Here is a 22,852-nt window from a genome sequence, read left to right on the forward strand (position 1 = left end):
GCTTGGTCATGAGGTACTCACTGAGTCACAAGGTACTTGCTTGGTCATGTGGTACTTGCTTCCTCATGAGGTACTTGCTTGGTAACGAGGTACTCACTGGGTCACGAGGTACTTGCTTGGTCACGTGAACTCGCTTCCTCATGAGGTACTTGCTTGGTCATGAGGTACTCACTGAGTCACAAGGTACTTGCTTGATCACGTGGTACTTGCTTCCTCACGAGGTACTCACCTGGTCACAAAGTACTCACTGGGTCTCAAGGAACTTGCTTGGTCACGAGATACTCATTTGGTTATGAGCTGCTTTGTGTGATATGCCTGTAAGAGCCTCACCACAAAAGCCCTGGCTGCTAGAGCACTGGGGCTGCACTGGAGTGGCATCATGGTCGTTCTTATGAGCTTATGTCATGGCTGAGCTACGGCTCCATTATGGTTATGTTGTGGCTGCTGCTACAGCTGATGCGGCAACCAGTAGAGAGGCTGTGTTATGGCTGCTGTGTCAGCCCGGAGAGAATAAACGTGTCTGCAGTTCCTATGGCTCCTCGAGTCTCCTTCCATCCTCAGCACATGCCTTGCCTACCCTGGGTTCAGTGAACACTGTGAACAGCAAGACAGTTGGCATCAAGAGCAGGATCAGTGATACAGTTCTGTAGGAACTTGTGTGGATCTTGGGAATTAAGGGAACAAGGGTTACCCTTGCTGAGTATGCCTGAGTAAGATTCTGTCTATAAAAGCATTTTGTGCTCAGAACATGTAGGAAACACGTCCGTGCTTTCAAAAGATTTATCTTTAGGAGTGAGGAGGCACTGCTAAGAGTGAGAGATACAAAGAAGTGTTGGAGGCAGAAGAAACTGCATGATGATTGATTAGATGTGAGGAGAAATCTGTGGAAGATGTTACCTGTGTATCTTGCTTATATCATTTATAAAGACTTTTGGCTGAGTTAAGTTGTCAGAGGAATTGTTGCAATTTTGGGGCTGGAAAATTATAATTTTTAAATTACATGTAAAGTTAGAAATGATGACAAGGTGGCTACATGGAGATGTGAGAATACTTAACCAATTATACTGTAATTTTTTTTTTCTATCATGCTATATTAACTTAGACTGGGAGCTCTTCAAGAGCTTGTCTTATCTTTTTATCCACACTTTTTTCATATATCTCTTAGCATTTTATAAAAGCTTGAAAATATTGTAGGAAAATGGATCAGGATGGAATGAGTAAATAGTTGGAGCATAAGAAAAAATTATATGAAGTGGGAAAAAGCTAAAGAAATACATTAGGAACTTAGCAGAGACATCTTTGAGCATAGGAACCAAATTAATACTCATACCTAAAACCCTTGTCCTTTGGAAGATGCAGTGCTTCACTGAGAAAATTTTTACTGATCCAACATGTGCACAACTTAAAATGGAGATTCACATTAGTAAGTTTGAATGTTTGAAAAAACATGACTGCTTTCATCTTTTAATTTTGTGTATTGTGGAAGTAATTCTAGAGAATATATCCTCATTGAAAATACACTTTATCTTGATAATGTATCAGTATAAATACAAATTGTCAACTTTTATCCTACTATCCATTTTAAAATGATTTTTCCTCATAGAGTGTTTGCTTAAATCTTTTCTTTAGCTAAATGTAAGTGTAGTCACATCCCACATTAACTAAATTTATTAATATTTAATAATCAAGTATTATTTATTCTCACAATACTTTCAGGGAGATAAGTCAGAATAAGTACTTACCCAAGAAATATAATTTTTGGTTGAGAGTATGGTTAATGATGGCTGGATGGCATCACTGACTCGATGGACGTGAGTCTGAGTGAACTCCGGGAGTTGGTGATGGACAGGGAGGCCTGGCGTGCTGTGATTCATGGGGTCGCAAAGAGTCGGACACGGCTGAGCGACTGATCTGATCTGATCTGATGATTAATGAAATATTCATATATAAAAGCCATTGAAATTTTCATAAGTCCTTCATTAATGCTTAATATTTGTTAGCTGAGTATATCTAGATCTTATAGAATATAATGAAAATGTTTTCATTTAAAATGTCTCTATTCATTTGTTTATTGAGCATCTTTTAAATGCTAGGAATTGTACAGGTACTGGGAGTATGTAGATCCCCTGCCCTTGACTGTTTTATAGTCTAGTGAAATGTCTTTCAAATTTAGTGATTAAGAGAGTCCTGGGAAGTAAGATATCTCAGTTCTTAGTTCCAGAGACTTCAGCTTCATAGAGCTGGATAGCCTTCTAGACATTAGCATTTGCAAGACATCTTATTTGGTTTGGAGACTTTAAAAAAAGGGAAAGGGTGATTTTCTTAAGTACTTCTACAATGCATTATAAATGAGAATGGAGTTTTTAAGCCTGGTAACTCCAGTGTTTACATTATTACTGGCAATAGAATAGAAGAGGACAAATGTATAATGCTTATCAGAAAAGTGTTGTCTTTCTTAAAAACTAAAAATTGTGCTTTTGTTGCTGCATGACATTATTATGTTTATAAAAGCTGGTTAGCTGATTTATCCATGTAATATGTTAACTATTTCATTCATTTTCATGAAATGGACATCTTTAGACAGTCATCTCTGTAGTCAATTATTTATGTATAAAGAGTATAGAAATTAAGTATGTGATGAAATATAATGAGAAGTGATTCTTTTCTTATTTCCACTTTCTGAAGCATGTAACATCATGAAGATTCTGCTTTAGTTTGTAATTGTTAAATTAAATATCATAATGAATGGTAAAGTTATTTTATGAGTCACTAATGAAAAACCTATCAAAATCATGAAAATGTTTCTCTGTAGACAAGAGGAAAGTACATAGAAAACATGACAATGGTCAAATGAGATATTCCAAAAGAGGTTAGACAACTGTATCTATATAAGCATTAACAATAAATAAATCAAAACCAACATTTTATTTTCCTAATGTTAATATTTAAATTTTATTTGTGTGATACTAAACCTCATATTCAGAAAAAAATTCTTAAGCATTAAATTTGGTTATTATGAAGAATTCAGAGAGAATGGCTGTTATTTAGAAAATGCTTAAACTGAAAAGAAGAAAAAAATGGAAAAATGCAAATTTTTTTGCCTTTTTAAAATAATTTGCATATGTGTAAGCTAGAAAAGAGTAGCATATATCTCCTTGTTCAGTTCAGTCATTCAATCATGTCCAACTCATGGCAACCCCATGAACAGCAGCACACCAGGTCTCCCTGTCCATCACTTAACTCCCAAAGCTTGCTCAAACTCATGTCTATTGAATCGGTGATGCCATCCAACCATCTCATCCTCTGTCGTCCCCTTCTCCTCCTGCCTTCAATATTTCCCAGCATCAGGGTCTTTTCCATTGAGTCAGTTTTTCATGTCAGGCGGCCAAAGTATTGGAGTTTCAGCTTCAGTATCAGTCCTTCCAATGAATATTCAGGACTGATTTCCTTTAGGATTCACTGGTTGGATCTCCTTGCTGTCCAAGTTACTCTCAAGAGTCTTTTCCAATACCACAGTTCAAAATCATCAATTCTTCAGTGCTTTGCTTTCTTTATAGTCCAACTGTCACATCCATACATGACCACTGGAAAAACCATAGCCTTTACTAGACAGACCTTTGTTAGCAAAGTAATGTCTCTGCTTTTTAATATGCTGTCTAGGTTGGTCATAGCTTTTCTTCCACGGAGCCAGCATCTTTTAATTTCATGGCTGCAATCACCATCTGCAGTGATTTTGGAGCTCCCCAAAATAAAGTCAGTCACTGTTTCCATTGTTTCCCCATCTATTTGCCATGAAGTGATGGGACCCGATGCCATGATCTTAGTTTTCTGAAAGTTGAGATTTAAGCCAACTTTTTCATTCTGCTCTTTCACTTTCTTCAAGAGGCTCTTTAATTCTTCTTCACTTTCTGTCATAAGGGTGGTATCATCTGCATATCTCCTTGAGTCCTGGAATTTAAGGCCATGTGGATGGAGGAGCCTGGTAGGCTGCAGTCCATGGGGTTGCTAGGAGTCGGACACAATTGGGCGACTTCACTTTTTCACTCTCACGCATTGGAGAAGGAAATGGCAACCCACTCCAGTGTTCTTGCCTGGAGAATCCCAGGGACAGGGGAGCCTGGTGGGCTGCCGTCTGTGGGGTCGCACAGAGTCGGACACGACTGAAGTGACTTAGCAGCAGCAGCAGCAGTAGATTTTTAAAACTATTGAATATTGAACATAAAGCTATAAGAGGCCTTAGTTATAATTTATTGTACAAAGTCTCCTTTTATGAATGAGAATTGCCCAAGGTCACACTTCTTGTTAATAGCAGATTCTAGTTAGAAGCTTCAGAATACCTACTCATTTAGCTCAAAATGAGTTAGAAAAATTATCTAAAGGATATGAGTTATAAACTAGTGATTCTTGATCATTCAGGAAAAAACATATACTTTTTTCTTAGATTCAAATGCAATAAAACTAATAAAATTTCCTTTATTTAAAAAAAAAATTTCAATATATTTTAAAATAAAATTTCCTTTATTTCTTTTCCCAGTTTTATTATCACTGTCATAACTTCTCATTGGACTTCTTTTGGAAATTAATCTTTAGATTTGTTGGGTAATAACTGGAAAACGTTGCTTTTTGCAGCTGGATGAAGAAGCCTCGATGCGGTGTGCCCGACCAGACAAGAGGTAGCTCCAAATTTAATATTCGTCGAAAGCGGTATGCGTTGACAGGCCAGAAGTGGCAGCACAAGCACATCACTTACAGGTAAAATAGCTAAGGATGATTTATTGTTTTTTTTTTCTCATTTTTTACAACCATTTGACATTTTGTTTGAGATCTTATACACATTGACTCCATGGTAACATATAGTGATGTTCTGGTAACATAAGGAACCAAAAATTGCAATTAAGAAAATAAGTTGTCCATTTGGAGGCCCAGTACACAGGCATTTCTTGAAATACTTTTGTAAACTCGATCTTCCAGCTTCTTTAGCGAATTCTAATATTCTGAGAAATTTTCAAATGGGCATTCTAATACACAACATTGTTTAACAAGTATTCATAATAAAAAAATCAAAGTATATAAATAATTGCAATGTAAACAATATGTCTTTGAATTATTAATTAACTTTTAGTATTAGTGAAAGCATTTCACTTTCTATTTTTGGCAACAATGCAAGGTATCTTCCGTTCTTGTCTGCAATGAACGATGCCCAAGGGATGAGAGTATCTTCCAACCTGGAGTGGCAGTTGGCTGCTGGTGGAGATGTTCATATTTATTCACTAATTAATTGAACAACATTTTATTGAGTCCCAGTTTGGACAAAGAACAGTGCTAGGTTCTGATAAATAAAGCATAGAGACTTCATCTTTCCTTGTGGTATTACAGTCATATGGAGAAGTTGAACAGCCATATGAATGTGATGCCTGTTTTGAAAGGGAAGAAACAGGATGCCAGAGAAATATAAGCCATGGTCATTCAACCTAACTTAGTAATCCAGGGCTGGTCTCTCTTCTGTCTTGAAAGTAATATGGAGTATTAAAGGAAATTCTCTATATGATCACCTTAATAGATACAGAAATGTGTTCAGGAAAATTTAATTCCATTTATGAAAACTTGGAATTAAAGCAAAGAAGATACTTAATCAGAGGTGGCATCTAGAAAAACAAAAATCATAGCTGCCTTATGTATTTCACATATAATGTGAACACTATAAAGTGAGGTGTTGGGAAAAATACTGTTAAGGGAAACAGCAAAGTACTTGCTCTCTCTGTCCCCCTTCCAACAACATTGCACAGCTACTTCTAGTTGTAAGGTAATAAAAGAAAATAAAAGATGTAAGGATTTTTAAAGAAATAAAACTATCTTTAGTCATCATTGTATTACTTTCTAACAGAACACCCAGAATAAACACTAGATAACTTTTTAGAAATAATAAAAGTATATCCAGGTTTTAAAAAAAATAGATTTTAACTTTAGGGCCATTTTAGGTTTATGGAAAAGTTGAGCAGATAATACAGTTATTCTCACCCCGCCCTCCACTTCTATACACACTCACACAGTTTCTCCCTTATTAGGTGTTTGTTACAATTGTTGAGTCAGTATTGCTATATTACTGACTAAAATCAATAGTTTGCACCAGAGTTCACTCTTTGTTTCAAAGTTTTACAGATTTTGAGAAATGCATATCATATAGCATTACATTGCCTGCGTGTGTGCGTGCTCAGTCGCTTCAGTCGTGTCCGACTCTTTGCTATCCGTAAACTGTAACCCACCAGGCTCCTCAGTCCATGGGATTCTCCAGGCAAGACTACTGAAGTGGGTTGCTGTGCCCTCCTCCAGGGGATCGTCCCAGCCCAGAGATCAAGCCCGTGTCTCTTGCACTGCAGCAGATTCTTTACCACTGAGCCACTGGGGAAGTCCCACAGCATTAGAGTATCCTATAGAAGAGTTTCACTGCCTTGAAAATCCTTTGTTGCACCTTCACATCCCTCTTCTCTGGAAACTACTGATGGTTTTAATATCTTTATAGTCTTTGCCTTTTCTAGAATGCCATATGGTTGGAAACACCAGCCATAGCCATTTCAGCTATGCCTTTTTAGACTACCTTTTTTTCATTAAAAATATGCCTTTAAGTTTCCTCCGTCTTTTCATGACCTGATAGCTCATTTCTTTTTATTGTGTTCTAAGTAATATTCCATTGCTTACCTGTTCATTTGTTGAAGACTTTTTGGTTGCTCCCAGTTTTTGGCAATTACTAGTAAGGCTGATATAAACATGCGTTATGGTTTTTGTGTGGGCTTTTGTTTTCAACTTATTTGTCTAAATACCTGGGAGTGGAATTTTGCTGATCATAAGGTAAGACTACGTTAGCTTTTTTAAGTAATTACCAAACTATCTTCAAAGTGGCTATTCCATTTTCCATTACTACCAGTAATGAATGAAAGTTACTGTTACTCTACAAGTTTGTCAAGATTTAGTCTTGTCAGTGTTCTGGATTCTAATAAGTGGTTGCTCAATTTTTTAACTTGCAATTCTCTAATGAATTGTGAAGCTAAGCATATTTTCATATTTTACCTGTTTGCCATCTGCACATCATCTTTTGTGAGATGACTGTTTAGATCTTTTGATCAACTTTTGAGTTGCTATTTTAAGGGTTCTATGTATATTTTGGATCACAAATTTTTATCAGATATGTTTTCAATTTGTTGTCTCAGTCTGTGGCTTGACATTCCATTGTCTTTTCAGTGTATTTTGTAGAAGTTTTAATTTTAATGAGTTTCAACTTATCAATTATTCTATTTTCTATATTGTGCTTTTGGTGTTTTATCAAAAAAAATCCAAACCAAAGGTCACTTAGAATTTCTATTTAATTATCTTTTAACATTTTAATAGTTTTATATTTATATTTAAGATTATGATCCATTTTTGAGTTTTGTTTTTGTGAAAGGTGTAAAGTCAGTTGTCTAGAATTCAATTTTTTTGCCTATGAATTTTCAGTTTTTCTAGCACTATTGGTTAGAAAGACCATCCTTTCTCCATTGCCTTTGATCTTCTATCAAAGGTCAGTTGCCTGTGTGTGTAGGTAAATTTCTGGGCTCTTTATTCTGCTTCATTGAATCATGAGTCTACTCATAAAACAATTTTACATTTCTTGATTACTATAGTCTTGATATCAGATACTGTCAATTTTCTGATTTTATTCTTCAGTATTTTGTTGTGTTTTCAGCATCTCTTACCTTCCCACATAAACTTAGAATAGTTTGCCATTACAGGCATCCCTCAGAAATCTTCTGGGTTCAGTCCTAGACCAGCACAGTAAAGTGAATATATCAACCAAGCAGAAATAGCAAATAAAATAAATGTCATGATTTTTTTTATCAGTATGTATAAGTATAGAGGTTATGTTTACACTATTCTAAAGTGTGCAATTGCATTATGTCCAAAGCATCATGTGCATGCCTTAGTTAAAATTACTTTATTGATTAAAAATTGCTAACCTTCAGTTGTTGATAACTGCTGAGTGATCAGGGTGGTGGTTGGTGAAAGTCATGGTCTGAGGCAATTTCTTAAAAGAAGACAATAATGAATCTTGCTGCACTGATTGACTCTTCCCTTATGAGTGATTTCTCTGTACATACAGTGTTGTTTAATAGCAATTTACGCACAGTAGCACTTATTTCAAAACTGGAGTCAATTCTCTCAAACTCTGCCATTGTTTTATCAGCCAAGTTTATATTATACTCTAAATCCTTTTTCTGTTATTCCAACAATCTTCATGGCATCTTCACCAAGAGGGGATTCCATTTCAATAAACCACTTTCTTTCCTCATCAATAAGAATCAACTCCTCATCATTTAAAGTTTTATCATGGGATTGTAACAATTCAGTCATATCTTTAAGCTCATGTCTGCTTTTAATTGTCATGTTATTTCTACCATATCTGCAGTCATTTCTTCCACTGAAGTCTTGAACCACTCAAAGTCATTCATGAAGATCAGAATGAAATTTTCCCAAACTCCTATGAATATTGATATTTTGTCTCTTTCCATGAATCATAAATGTTCGTAATGGCATAAAGAATGGTGAATTCTGTCTCAAAGATTTTCAGTTTACTCAAATTCATCAGAGGAATCACTGTCTATGGCAGCTATAGCCTTACAAAATGTATTTCTTAAATATTAAGATTTTAAAGTTAAAATCACTTCCTAATCCAAGGGCTGTATAATGGATGTCATGTTAGTAGTCATGAAAACAATATGAATCTTGTCTATCTCCATCACAGCTCTTGGGTTACCAGATGCATTGTTAGTGAGCAGTAATATTTGGAAAGGAATCTTTTTTGTTGTTGTTGTTTTTCTGAGTTGTAGGGCCTCAACAGTGGGCTTACAATATTTGGTTGACTATGTTGTAAACAGATGTATTGTCATCCAGGCTTTGTTGTTTTAACCAGCAACCACAACAACAAAGAAAGAATAAAGAGAAAAAAAAAAAAATTCCAGAATGTATTGCAGAACAAATGAAAACATAAGAATAAAAATAAATGTTTTTCTCGGGTCTCGGCTCTCAGAGTCCTTTCTCCCACTGTGAGCCACAGCTCACTTCTGCCTCCCTGGGAGACCCTGCAGTGCTGGGGAGGCCTGGTCCCTGGACTTGATGTGGGGACAGCTCAGACTCTATCTGGCCCTTCTCCTGCATTTGATTGTCTCCAGTGACCCCAGTTGCCAGAGCTAGAGTGTTTTATTTTGTGGAAACACTCATTGTCCTTTAATATATTCTACAGACAAAGAGTCTGTCTAGTTGATTGTGGGAATTTAATCTGTAGCTTAGACAGCTGATGGGAAGGTTTTCAAACCTCTTCCTTTGTAGCTCTGCCCCTGGAGCTCAGTGGTAGTTTTATCCCCATCTCTGAATGTGTATCACCCACAGGAGTTTGCTCCCAAGGATGCCCTAAAAGACTTGAGTCTGCTCAGTGAGGACCAGACATGGAGGTGGTGCAGCTGCTTGGATTGCAGGAGCCTTGGTGGTGCCAGGTGTGCAGAGAAGCCAGTGGTCAAGGGCACAGGAGATATGGCTCTATTAGGATTCTTTTTTAGCCTCTGGCAGCTGGCACCCAAAGTGCCTTCCTGACTGGTCCTTCTCCATTGCTTGGCCCAGCAGATGCTCAAAGACCCCTGGCTGGGGTCCTTCTCTAGTGCTCAATTGCCAGTGCAGGCATGTGAGGAGAGGGAAGCTACAGGGAAGGCTGTACTCCTTGCACATGACTCAGCAATAGCACCCTGCTTCCATGGTCTCCAAGATTTCTTCCAAAGGCATTGTCCACCATGGATTTCCTCTCTCCTGTCTCCTTGAGTTGTCTCCCTGCAGTCATCGTCAGTTGTTGCACTGAGATTGCTCTCCAAGCCCCACGATCCCACTCCCAGCCACCGTGTGCACTGGTAGACTTGCTTCCCTGTCCAAGGTACGTTGGCCATGGCACAGATTGTTCTGTGTTTCTTACTTCATTTGGACTGTCACAGATCAGCTGCTTCACTCTATAGAGTCAATCTAGTTCACTGTGTGAATTTAATCTGTCGCTTAGACAGCTGGTGGAAAGGTTTTCAGACCCCTTCCTTTGTCGCTCTGCCCCTGGAGCTCAGCAGTGGTTTCACCCCGCTTTCTGCATGTGTATCATCCACAGGAGTTTGCTCAAATGCTTCTCTTCTATCCTGATCAATTGACCTGATGGGGGGCTCTCTCCCTTGCCTCTGCTCCCCAATTCCGGGATGCAGGTCAGGTCTTATTCACTCTCCTCCTCATTCTCCCTCCTTCCCTTCAACCTACTGATTTGTGCCTGGGTCCATATATTCCTTTCCAGTGATCAGGGACTCTGCCATTCTCAGCTGGTGCTCTGTGAGAATTTCTGCGTATGAGGCTGTATTCCTGATGTGTCCATGGAGAGATACTGTACTCTGAGTCCACCTGCTCTTCCACCATCTTGTCCTTCTTTCTCTAGAAACACTTAAATAGACTTTGTGTTTTGCAGCTTTCTCATTTATAACCCACTGGTATTATACTGAGCCTCACTGATGCTGTACGAGGTATAAGGGTGGGGAAGCAGTCTACTGGAGAAGGAAATGACACCCCACTCCAGTACTCTTGCTAGGAAAATCCCATGGACGGAGGAGCCTGGTAGGCTGCAGTCCATGGGGACGCTAAGAGTTGGACACGACTGAGGGACTTCACTTTCACTTTTCACTTTCATGCATTGGGGAAGGAAATGGCAACCCACTCCAGTGTTCTTGCCTGGAGAATCCCAGGGATGGGGGAGCCTGGTGGGCTGCCATCTAGGAGGTTGCACAGAGTAGGACATGACTGAAGTGACTTAGCAGCAGTAGCAGCAGTCTATAACCCTGTGATTAAATCTGCTTTTTAGGTGATATGACTTTTTGGAATTCTATCACTGGGATTTATCTTATCCTTTTAATTTTTTCTTATCAGATCACATCAGTTGCTCAATTGTGTCTGACTCTTTGTGACCCCATGAATCGCAGCACGCCAGGCCTCCCTGTCCATCACCAACTCCCAGAGTTCACTCAGACTCACGTCCATCGAGTCAGTGATGCCATCCAGCCATCTCATCCTCTGTCGTCCCCTTCTCCTCTTGCCCCCAATCCCTCCCAGCATCAGAGTCTTTTCTAATGAGTCAACTCTTCACATGAGGTGGCCAAAGTACTGGAGTTTCAGCTTTAGCATCATCCCTTCCAAAGAAATCCCAGGGCTGATCTCCTTCAGAATGGACTGGTTGGATCTTGCAGTCCAAGGGACTCTCAAGAGTCTTCTCCAACACCACAGTTCAAAAGCATCAATTCTTCGGCACTCAGCCCTCTTCACAGTCCAACTCTCACATCTATACATGACTGCAGGAAAAACCATAGCCTTGACTAGACGAACCTTTGTTGGCGAAGTAATGTCTCTGCTTTTGAATATGCTATCTAGGTTGGTCATAACTTTCCTTCCAAGGAGTAAGCGTCTTTTAATTTCATGGCTGCAGTCACCATCTGCAGTGATTTTGGAGCCCAGAAAAATAAAGTCTGACACTGTTTCCACTGTTTCCCCATCTATTTCCCATGAAGTGATGGGACCCGATGCCATGATCTTCGTTTTCTGAACGTTGAGCCTTAAGCCGAGTTTTTCACTCTCCTCTTTCACTCTCATCAAGAGGCTTTTTAGTTCCTCTTCACTTTCTACCATAAGGGTGGTGTCATCTGCATATCTGAGGTTATTGATATTTCTCCTAGCAATCTTGATTCCAGTTTGTGCTTCTTCCAGTCCAGTGTTTCTCATGATGTACTCTGCATAAAAGTTAAATAAGCAGGGTGACAATATACAGCCTTGACGTACTCCTTTTCCTATTTGGAATCAGTCTGTTGTTTCATGTCCAGTTCTAACTGTTGCTTCCTGACCTGCATACAAATTTCTCAAGAGGCAGATCAGGTGTTCTGGTATTCCCATCTCTTTGAGAATTTTCCACACTTTATTGTGATCCACACAGTCAAAGGCTTTGGCATAGTCAATTAAGTAGAAATAGATGTTTTTCTGGAACTCACTTGCTTTTTCCATGATCCAGTGGATGTTGGCAATTTGATCTCTGGTTCCTCTGCCTTATTTCTAAAACCAGCTTGAACATCAGGAAGTTCACGGTTCATGTATTGCTGAAGCCTGGCTTGGAGAATTTTGAGCATTACTTTACTAGTGTGTGAGATGAGTGCAATTGTGCGGTAGTTTGAGCATTCTTTGGCATTGCCTTTCTTTGGGATTGGATGAAAACTGACCTTTTCCAGTCCTGTGGCCACTGCTGAGTTTCCCAAATTTGCTGGCATATTGAGTGCAGCACTTTCACAGCATCATCTTTCAGGATTTGGAATAGCTCAACTGGAATTCTATCACCTCCACTAGCTTTGTTTGTAGTGGTGCTTTCTAAGGCCCACTTGACTTCACATTCCAGGATGTCTGGCTCTAGGTCAGTGATCACACCATCGTGATTATCTGGGTCGTGAAGATCTTTTTTGTACAGTTCTTCTGTGTATTCTTGCCATCTCTTCTTAATATCTTCTGCTTCTGTTAGGTCCATACCATTTCTGTCCTTTATTGAGCCCATCTTTGCATGAAATGTTCCTTTGGTATCTCTGATTTTCTTGAAGAAATCTCTGGTCTTTCCTATTCTGTTGTTTTCCTCTATTTCTTTGCATTGATCACTGAAGAAGGCTTTCTTATCTCTTCTTGCTATTCTTTGGAACTCTGCATTCAGATGTTTATATCTTTCCTTTTCTCCTTTGCTTTTCACTTCTCTTCTTTTCACAGCTATTTGTAAGGCCTCCCCAGACAGCCATTTTGCTTTTTTGCATTTCTTTTCCATAGGGATGGTCTTGATCCCTGTCTCCTGTACATTGTCACGAACCTCATTCCATAGTTCATCAGGCACTCTATCTATCAGATCTAGGCCCTTAAATCTATTTCTCACTTCCACTGTATAATCCTAAGGGATTTGATTTAGGTCATACCTGAATGGTCTAGTGGTTTTCCCTCCTTTCTTCAATTTAAGTCTGAATTTGACAATAAGGAGTTCATGGTCTGAGCTCCAGTCAGCTCCTGGTCTGTTTTTTGCTGACTGTATAGAGCTTCTCCATCTTTGGCTGCAAAGAATATAATCAATCTGATTTCGGTGTTGACCATCTGGTGATGTCCATGTATAGAGTCTTCTCTTGTGTTGTTGGAAGAGGGTGTTTGCTATGACCAGTGCATTTTCTTGGCAAAACTCTATTAGTCTTTGCCCTGCTTCATTCCATATTCCAAGGCCAAATTTGCCTGTTACCCCAGGTGTTTCTTGACTTCCTACTTTTGCATTCCAGTCCCCTATAATGAAAAGGACACCTTTTTTGGGTGTTAGTTCTAAAAGGTCTTGTAGGTCTTCATAGAACCGTTCAACTTCAGCTTCTTCAGCGTTACTGGTTGGGGCATAGACTTGGATTACTGTGATATTGAATGGTTTGCCTTGGAAACGAACAGTAAAATGCTTCAGGGACTTTTGCTTCCGATTCTCTGCAGTCTTCTGCCTCTCCAGTTTTGGTGGTGACAGTTTGCTCTGTAACTGCAGTTCTCTGATGGAGCTAAGAATTATTTTTTGTTTGTTCAGAGTTTTTTTTTTCTCATTATTGTGCGGTTGGGAATTACAACTGCCAAATGCTTCATATATTAGAGCAGAAACTAGAAGTGTTTTTAGAAGATCAGTGTACAAAGTACACAGACATACAAACTGAGTATAATCTTTACAAAAATGACATTTAAAATAGACCCAAAAGTATAAGAACAAAAAATAAATTTACAAAAGTTGTGTAAACCCTTTAGAAGAAAATTAGGAACTTGCACTAAATGACATAAGAGGACAAAAAATAAATTACAGCAAAATATATTTTGCTCTTAATAGAAAGGCTCAGTATAATAAATGTTCAAATTTTTCATAAATTGAGCACAATTTTAACAAAATTCCCAATAGTATTTTTATGTAAATTTAACAAACTGAATAGAAAATATCTGATTATTAGTGAAGGTCCAATATTATTCAAAATGTTCCCGTTTACTAGATATGAAGACTTTCTTAAATCAATACTAATTAAGGCAATATGTGGTATTAGCACAGAGATAGACAAATAGTCCAACAGTGAGGAGGTCACAGAAATATATTGATTCCTATATTTTTAAAAAATGATTTATGCCAGCACAGATTGTGTAGATCAGTGGAGAAATGATGGGCTATTTTACTTATTAAGTTGTTCTGAGATAATTATCTATTTGAAAAACAATGAAATTAGAGTATTTATACCATATAAAAATCAATAAATACTAGTTGGATTAAAGTATATTTTCAATTTTAGACCTATAAAGTTCACTCAGCTATGTATATTGATATTTACTCTTTTCACTTCAGATATTATTCCTTTTCTGACCTGATTTCCAAACTTTTGATGGCATACCCTGTTTAGTCTCCCTATATCATTAGGTACTAACTATACCATTCATTTTAAAAAGAAAGCGGGAAACTGTCGAGAATGATTATGGTTAGAACTGATCATAATTCTATTTTTGTTCAGTCCCTATACTGACAATTGTCTCAGTTTTGAACTTTCAAATAATTAGGTGTTTATCCCTATAAACTTCCAGATTATTTTTTAACTGTTCTATTATTGATATGCACATCATGTGATTAAGAGTTTTGAAGTAAGAATGATCTGGATTTGAATTGTTGCTTTGATACTCGCTCTCTGTGAAGTCAGGATCAAGGTACTCATTCTTCCTAAGTCTCATTTCCCTTGTGTGAAAAGAGAGTATTATAACAATACTTGCCTCACAAAGCTTGGGAGACAAGTCAGATAGTAGGGGGAAGAAAAAAAAAAAGCACAGTGCTAAAAATATAATTAGTACTTAATAAATTCTGATTAGTATCTTAACTCCTTTAATTTATCAGACAAATCCCAGAATTTGTTGAGAATATGATGAGAGGATAAGAGAAAGTTGACAGTGAGACCTAAGGCATATTGTCTTTTAATACATGTTAGGTGTTAAGACATTGCCTTGTGTATGATAAGTAACATCATTTGCTACTACTTTTTTATTTTATTTAGGAAAGTAAATACAAAATATGACACTGGAGCTCAAAAAGTAATTATTCATGAAAAAGATTGCTGAATGTGCCATTAGAGAATAAAGATAAAAGTTGGAGTCAGGGTAGTTGAATCTAGGTTTTATTTGATTGAAAGCTCATTATGAGCCAACAGTATAATGTGGCTCAAAAATAAAAAGCTGGAGTGTCCAGATTAGAGCTATAGAAATCAAAGTGTTAAAAAAGTGGAGATGCTAATTTTTTTCTTTGCTTTGCTGGCCATGTCTTATCTCATGTATCCTTTTTGCCTTGTGCCACCACATTTTAGCTGCTTCTTGGCAAATGAATGTACACCTATAAAAAGAAATCAAAATATTAAGAGATCTTGAGTGCAGTTTGTATGAGGAAGAGCTCAAGATTAGAGCCAAGGATTCTCAACGTGGCGGAAGGAGTATTTATGGGAGAAATTTCCTTTTATTCTTAAATATTTAAAGGCTTTCAGAAAAATCTAATATTTTGAGCTAATATTTTGAGCTATTGGAAAATTAAACCATCTATCCTAAAAGTCTGTCCCATCATTGGAAACATATAAAGCAGGAAATGTATTCACTTGTCAGAGAAGTTAGGGAACATGTGTGGAATGATTGGAAAGTTTGATTACATAACTTTAAGATGTCTTCCTATATTTAAAATGTGGGCTTGGAAGGAGCTTTCTATAATCAGTCTATTTAAAGGGAATATCTAGGCCCTTGTGCATTCCACTTTAATGCCCTCAGGGTTTGATGCCTAGAAATGGGAACTTCTGAGGCCATGTAATGTATGTATTCTTCCAGGTATATATAACTTCAGCTGATGCATAATATGCATGCTGGTTATAAATGTAATAGATGTACTGATGGTCCTTCATCTATTACTTGAATCTTTATGGTCAATTTTCTTTTGGCAAAGTTTGCTTTTTGGATAATTAGGTGTCTGTTATTCAGTAAATGATTATTGAACAGCATTTTGAAGCAGAACTGTCAGTAGACAGATGAGTTAGGCAAAGGCCCCGCTCCTGTGGAGAATGTAGTCTAGTATGGGAGACAGGTATGAAAGTGAATAATTGTAAAACAGTGTATTGCATGTTACTTCAAGACCATACAGGAGCTTCAGTTCATTAGGGAACATACCCAATTTATGCTACATAATAGAGTTTCTTCTCAATAAATAGTTGTTGAATAAATTAATGAATTCTTAGTAGACTTTGGTTAAACTTTCTCCAAAATATTAACAGGACTTTCTGAAACTCCAATGCTTTGGCCATCTCATGCAAAGAGTTGACTCATTGGAAAAGATTCTGATGCTGGGAGGGATTGGGGGCAGGAGCAGAAGGGGACGACAGAGGATGAGATGGCTGGATGGCATCACTGACTCGATGGACGTGAGTCTGAGTGAACTCCGGGAGTTGGTGATGGATAGGGAGGCCTGGCATGCTGCGATTCATGGGATCGCAAAGAGTCGGACATGGCTGAGCGACTGAACTAAACTGAATTGAATGACTCCTACCTTTATCACATAGATCTTTATTTCCCAGGTTTACTGAGTATTATCTAAAACATATTTAGCCTAAATTCCTTTTCTCTATAAAATATAAACTCCAAAATATTTTATGTAATGAATGGCCAATGGGATTGGTATCAACTGCCAGATAAATCTATTTAAAAATTAATGAGTAGTTTTATTAATTGATATGATAGTCTATGTTATGCTAACTGTATAGATTTCCTTAGTAAGTTCTTCCTTTAGCTAACCTTGATTTCAAATTCATGCTTCTGTGACTACTGAGGTTACAACACTAGAAGTTGTTATTTTACTTTACCAATACATACACAGAAAAGAAACCTAGAAACTGCTAAAGAAAGTCCCTCTCTGGAAACATTTCTTATCATTCTCTGTCAACCCAGTGAGCTCACTGAACCTGATTATCCTATTGACCAACCTGTGTGTCCACTATTTAAATAAGACCCGTGTGGTCCATGGGGTTGCAAAGAGTCAGACGTGCCCTAGCAACGGAACAACAACAACAAATGCCCTACATGGAAAGCCAGCATCTTTGGAAATAGTCAGATATTTCACAGCAGCTTTCCTAGAGGGACTCTATAGTCAATCTCCACTCTGATGATTTCTTGTATTTAAAAAAACAAAATAAAGCCACATCAACTATACAAACATAATATGTATAAATGTAAATTAATCTATTTAGTTGTCCTCTGATAGAATATTTTGATACATTCTGGATAAGGATCTGCTGATAATTTAAATATGTAGTTTATTATTTTTACTCTTTTATATTCTTATCAGTTGTCTCTTTTCCCGGGTATAATAAATTCACTTAATTGCTGCTGCTGCTGCTGCTAAGTTGCTTCAGTCACGTCCAACTCTGTGCGACCCCATAGACGGCAGCCCACCGGGCTCCCCTGTCCCTGGGATTCTCCAGGCAAGAACACTGGAGTGGGTTGCCATTTCCTTCTCCAGTGCAGGAAAGTGAAAAGTGAAAGTGAAGTCTCTCAGTCGTGTCTGACTCTTAGCGACCCCATAGATGGCAGTCATTTTTAATAAAATGATAGTATGCTTTTCTGAGCAACTATGTTTCTCTACCAAATTGAGTAAAAGCTATATAGACTTGGTCATACCAAAATATCTGGACATACGTATATCATATACCCTCTGAATCTTATCTAAATGTCAAAGTATTCAAGTTTTTTCTTATATTGAAATGAGATAAACAGTACTCAAAATCTTAAAAAGATTTATTACCATATCATAACTTTATGGGGGATAATCATTATCAGTATATAAAATTTTATTAGAGAATTGGTATGCATCCAATATATTAAAACTAGAGAATTCTGACTTTACAAAGTAATTTTAGGCATTGGGTAATATTTACTGTCTCCTGAATACCTACAGTTTATTTGATTTGAAAGTGATGAAACCTTTGTCAATATCCTTGTTTCACATTTCCTGTAACTTCTAAATGAACAAATGTATGATAATTTTACATTTCACAATAATTTATTTTACAGAACTAATAAAGAAAAATAATTCCTATAGTTTTGGTAGAGTTATGTTAGTAAGTCTTTCTCCCCAAAGTTACTGTTTCTTTAAATGTCAAATTCTTGCATTTTAAAAAATTACCCTAGAAAGAGTGAGGTAAACTTAATATTTCACTTATCATGAATAAATTTTTGCATTTCTATTGAGAATTGTAAAAGCAGAGTTTAAGTTTTCTTTTAAACTTTTAGTATATAATCAGTCAGCTCAGCCATGTCTGACTCTTTGCGACCCATGGACTGCACCACTCCAGGCCTCCCTGTCCATCACCAACTCCTAGAGCTTGCTCAAACTCATGTCCATTGAGGCAATGATGCCATCCAACCATCTCATCCTCTGTCATCCCCTTCTCCTCCTGCCTTCAGTCTTGGCCAGCACCAGGGTCTTTTCCAATGAGTCAGTTCTTTGCATCAGGTGGCCAAAGTATTGGAGTTTCAGCTTCAGCATCAGTCCTTCCAATGAATATTCAGGACTGATTTCCTTTAGGATATAATATAAATGTATTATATTATAATACATATAATATTGGATATATATAATATAATATTGGACTGGTTGGATCTCCTTGCAGTCCAAGGGACTCTCGAGTCTTCTCTAATACCGCAGTTCAAAAGCATCAGTTCTTCAGCACTTAGCTTTCTTTATAGTCCAACTCTTACATACATGACTACTGGAAAAATCATAGCTTTGACTAGATGGACCTTTGTTGGCAAATAATGTCTCTGGTTTTTCATATGCTGTCTAGTATATACTGCTGCTGCTGCTGCTAAGTCGCTTCAGTCGTGTCCAACTCTGTGCGACCCCATAGAAGGCAGCCCACCAGGCTCCCCCATCCCTGGGATTCTCCAGGCAAGAACACTGGAGTGGGTTGCCATTTCCTTCTCCAATGCATAAAAGTGAAAAGTGAAAATGAAGTCACTCAGTCGTGTCTGACTCTTAGCGACCCCATGGACTGTAGCCCACCAGGCTCCTCGATCCATGGGATTCTCTGGGCAAGAGTACTGGAGTGGGGTGCCATTACCTTCTCTACCAAACACCAAAATATTTACTTTTTTTTCTTACTTTCATATTACAGAGAAACTGATACTCTAATTTTGTAAAAGATTCATCACTCTGTTAAAGCAGGAAGGAGAAATACTCCATTATTAGTACACATTTTTTAAAATTCAGTGAGTTGGTATCGATTCAATGAAGTTAAAACTAGAGCATCCTGACTTTTAACAGTAACATTAAAAATAAGTTAATGTAGTTTGCCTTCAGTATCAATTGTTCTGATGAAAAATGATGTTTTAAATTTCTCATTAGGTCAATTTTATTAGGTAATGTTGTGTAAGATGTGATTATTAAAGATAATATTTAGTATTTTTAAGGTAAAGTGTACAAAATTTACCAAACTGAAAGTTTAAGAGAATCACTAAGATAGCATCATGAAAATGCCCAGTAGAGAATTAAAAACTTAAAATATTGTCTTATTAAAATGAAAAATGTTAACTATAACCATTCTATTTCTGCCAAAAAAGATAAAGTAAAAGCACTTTAAAATTAAATCACTTTGTTTTTCAAATATAATGTTTTTTTAATTTTACTGTATCATATTTTTGCAAATACATATTAGCAATTTTATGTATTATATACTAGAATATCAAGAATAACAGTGTTAGTTTACTTTTAATATCACATGATCTCTCTGCACCCTTAATTATTTCAGTTATTAGTAAATACAAAATACATTTCTTAATGGCATACAGATTTCTAAATTGTTTTTTGTGTGCACCTAAGTCAGAATTCCAGCTCTAACTTTGAAGTGCACTAATGTATCATATATATATATATTATTTTTTATTAGAATAGAGTTGATCTACAGTTATGTGTTAGTTTCAGATTTACAATAATGTGAAACTATATATATATATATATATTCTTTTTCAGACTCATTTCCCACATAGACCACCTGAGAATAATGAGTAGACTTCCATGTATAATACAGTAGGTCACGTTTAGTTATATACTTTATGCATAGTGGCATGTTTATGTCAACCCCAAACTCCCAATCTATCACTTTCCCCCACGTTTGCCCCCTGGTAACACAAGTTTGACTCAGGTCTGTGAGTCTGCTTCTGTTCTGTGAAAAAGTCTGTTTGTGTGCTTTTTATTATATTCCACACATAAGTGATGTCATATGAGATTAATCTTTGACTTCACTTAACATGATAATCCCTAGGTCCGTCTGTGTTGCTGCAAATGCTATGGTTTTGTTCTATTTCACTGTTGAGTAATATTCCGTTGTATACATGTATCATATTTTCTTCATCCTCTTCTCTGTTGATGGACATTTAGGCTGCTGCCATGTCTTGGCTATTGTAAACAGTGCTGCGATGAACACTGGAGCGCATGTAAGTGGGCATGTAAGTTGCTACAACCATTAGTGAGAATAGCACTGAGGTTCCTTAAAAAAGATGTAAAACTCCCATATGATCCAGCAATCCCATTCCTGGGCATATATTTGCAGAGAACTATAATTTGAAAAGAGACTTGTGTCTTGTATTTATTAATGACATCACAAATATTGTAGTTAAGCACGTTTTGGAAACTCATCAGTGCATAGCTTTGAAAAACCTAATGATGTGTTTTCAAGTCCAAATTGTACTCCACATTTATTATTCTTTATTATATTGCTTCATTTTTCTCAGAACCACTGTATACTTATATGTATATCATACAATACAATTTCATTTATTTTCTTTATTGTAAGGTAATCCTGTTTTTGAAAATAAAGCAGTTTCTCCATTACACATTCAATCCAACACTGCTACTGCTAAAGTCACGTCAGTCGTGTCCGACTCTGTGCGACCCCAGAGATGGCAGCCCACCAGGCTCCCCCGTCCCTGGGATTCTCCAGGCAAGAACACTGGAGTGGGTTGCCATTTCCTTCTCCAATGCCTGAAAGTGAAAAGTGAAAGTGAAGTCGCTCAGTCGTGTCTGACTCCTAGTGGCCCCGTGGACTGCAGCCCACCAGGCTCCTCTGTCCATGGGATTTTCCAGGCAAGAGTACTGGAGTGGGGTGCCATTGCCTTCTCCGCAATCCAACACTAATTCCCAATAAAATTTTATGAGCAGAGCGCACACTGAAATGGTCTAACTCTTCGTATCTCCATGATAGCCTCTCTAGTACATGTCTCTAATTTCTGTTGCTTAAACTTCCGAAATGTTTTACTGCTTCCAATTTTGTCCCCTTTGTTATTTTTCATCAAGAGTAGTGATCTTTGTAAACTGGAATAATACCGGGATACTTCTCTACTTAAAACCCTCCAGTGGTTTGCTTTCACAGAAAATAACCCAGGTTTCCTTGGTGGCTCAGATGGTAAAGAATTTGCCTGCAATGCAGGAGACCTGGGTTCGATCCCTAGGTTGGGAAGACCCCCGGAGAAGGAAGTGGCAACCCACTCAAGTATTCTTGCCTGGAAAATTCCATTGAAAGAGGAGCCTGGCAGGCTACGGACCATGGGGTCACAAAGTGATCTTTGTAAACTGAAATAATACCAGAATACTTCTCTGCTTAAAACTCTCCAGTGGTTTGCTTTCACAGAATATAACCCATTCCCTGCCAATTCTCTTTCAATTCATATCACTGTACTGTGTGGTCATTTTGCACCAGTTCACTAAGCAGCCGCATTATCTGAACTGGCTGGAAACTCAGTCTGAGGCGTGTGGGGCTCCTTTTGTCACTGATATCTCATTTATCGTCTACTCATCTCACCTCCTCACCACTCATTTATAACCATGTGTAATTGTATTTTTATTGTTTATCTCTTATCACTAAAATAAGATCTACAAGATCAGAGACTTATTCACAGTTATATGTCTAGCACCTACAGCGGTACCCATGATGTAGTATGTTCTTTGAAATAATGAATCATAAAAATACTTCCTTCTGTAATCTGATAAGGTGGAAAGAAAATATAAGACTGCAAGGAAAATTAGACAAATTTCAAAGTTAAAACATATTCTGTATGCCCAGTCAGCCATCAAACAGGTGATTAGCAAGGGAAACCATAAATAAAACAGAAGACAGCCCTCAAACTGGGAGAAACTCTTTGCAAATGAAGCAACTGTACAGGGATTAATCTCCAAAATATAAAAAACAGCTCATAAAGCTCATTTAAATAAAAAACCCAATCAGAAAATGGGTGGAAGATCTAAATAGACGTTTATCTGAAGAAAACATATAGATGGCCAGAGAGGACATGGACACATACTCAACATCATTAATTATTAGGGAATGCAAATCAAAACTGCAGTGAGGTGTCACCTCACACTGGTCAGCATGGCTGTCATCAAAAATTCTATAAGCAACACAAGCTGGAGAGGATGTGGAGGAACAGCCCCCCTCCTCTGCTTTTGGTGGGAATGTAAATTAGTACAGCCACTGTGGAGGACAGTATCAGTTCTCTTCAGTCACTCAGTCGTGTCTGACTCTCTGTGACCCCATGGACTGCAGCACACCAGGCCTGCATGTCCATCACCAACTTCCAGAGTTTACTCAAACTTATAACCATAGAGTCGGTGATGCCATCCAACCATCTCATCCTCTGTTGTCCCCATCTCTTCCCACCTTAAATCTTTCCCAGCATC

General features: G+C 37.6%; 1 protein-coding gene across 1 annotated transcript in view; it reads left to right on the plus strand.

Annotated features, from left to right (window-relative positions):
* MMP16 (matrix metallopeptidase 16) overlaps nt 1-22,852 on the plus strand; it is a 395,065-nt gene that overhangs the window by 209,977 nt on the left and 162,236 nt on the right. The window contains exon 3 of the mRNA XM_027561607.1: nt 4,630-4,752. Within this exon, the coding sequence (XP_027417408.1) occupies nt 4,630-4,752 (123 nt within the window). The remainder of the gene's footprint in view (nt 1-4,629; nt 4,753-22,852) is intronic.

This window comes from Bos indicus x Bos taurus, chromosome 14 (genome assembly GCF_003369695.1).
Source record: "Bos indicus x Bos taurus breed Angus x Brahman F1 hybrid chromosome 14, Bos_hybrid_MaternalHap_v2.0, whole genome shotgun sequence".
Lineage (NCBI taxonomy): Eukaryota > Metazoa > Chordata > Mammalia > Artiodactyla > Bovidae > Bos > Bos indicus x Bos taurus.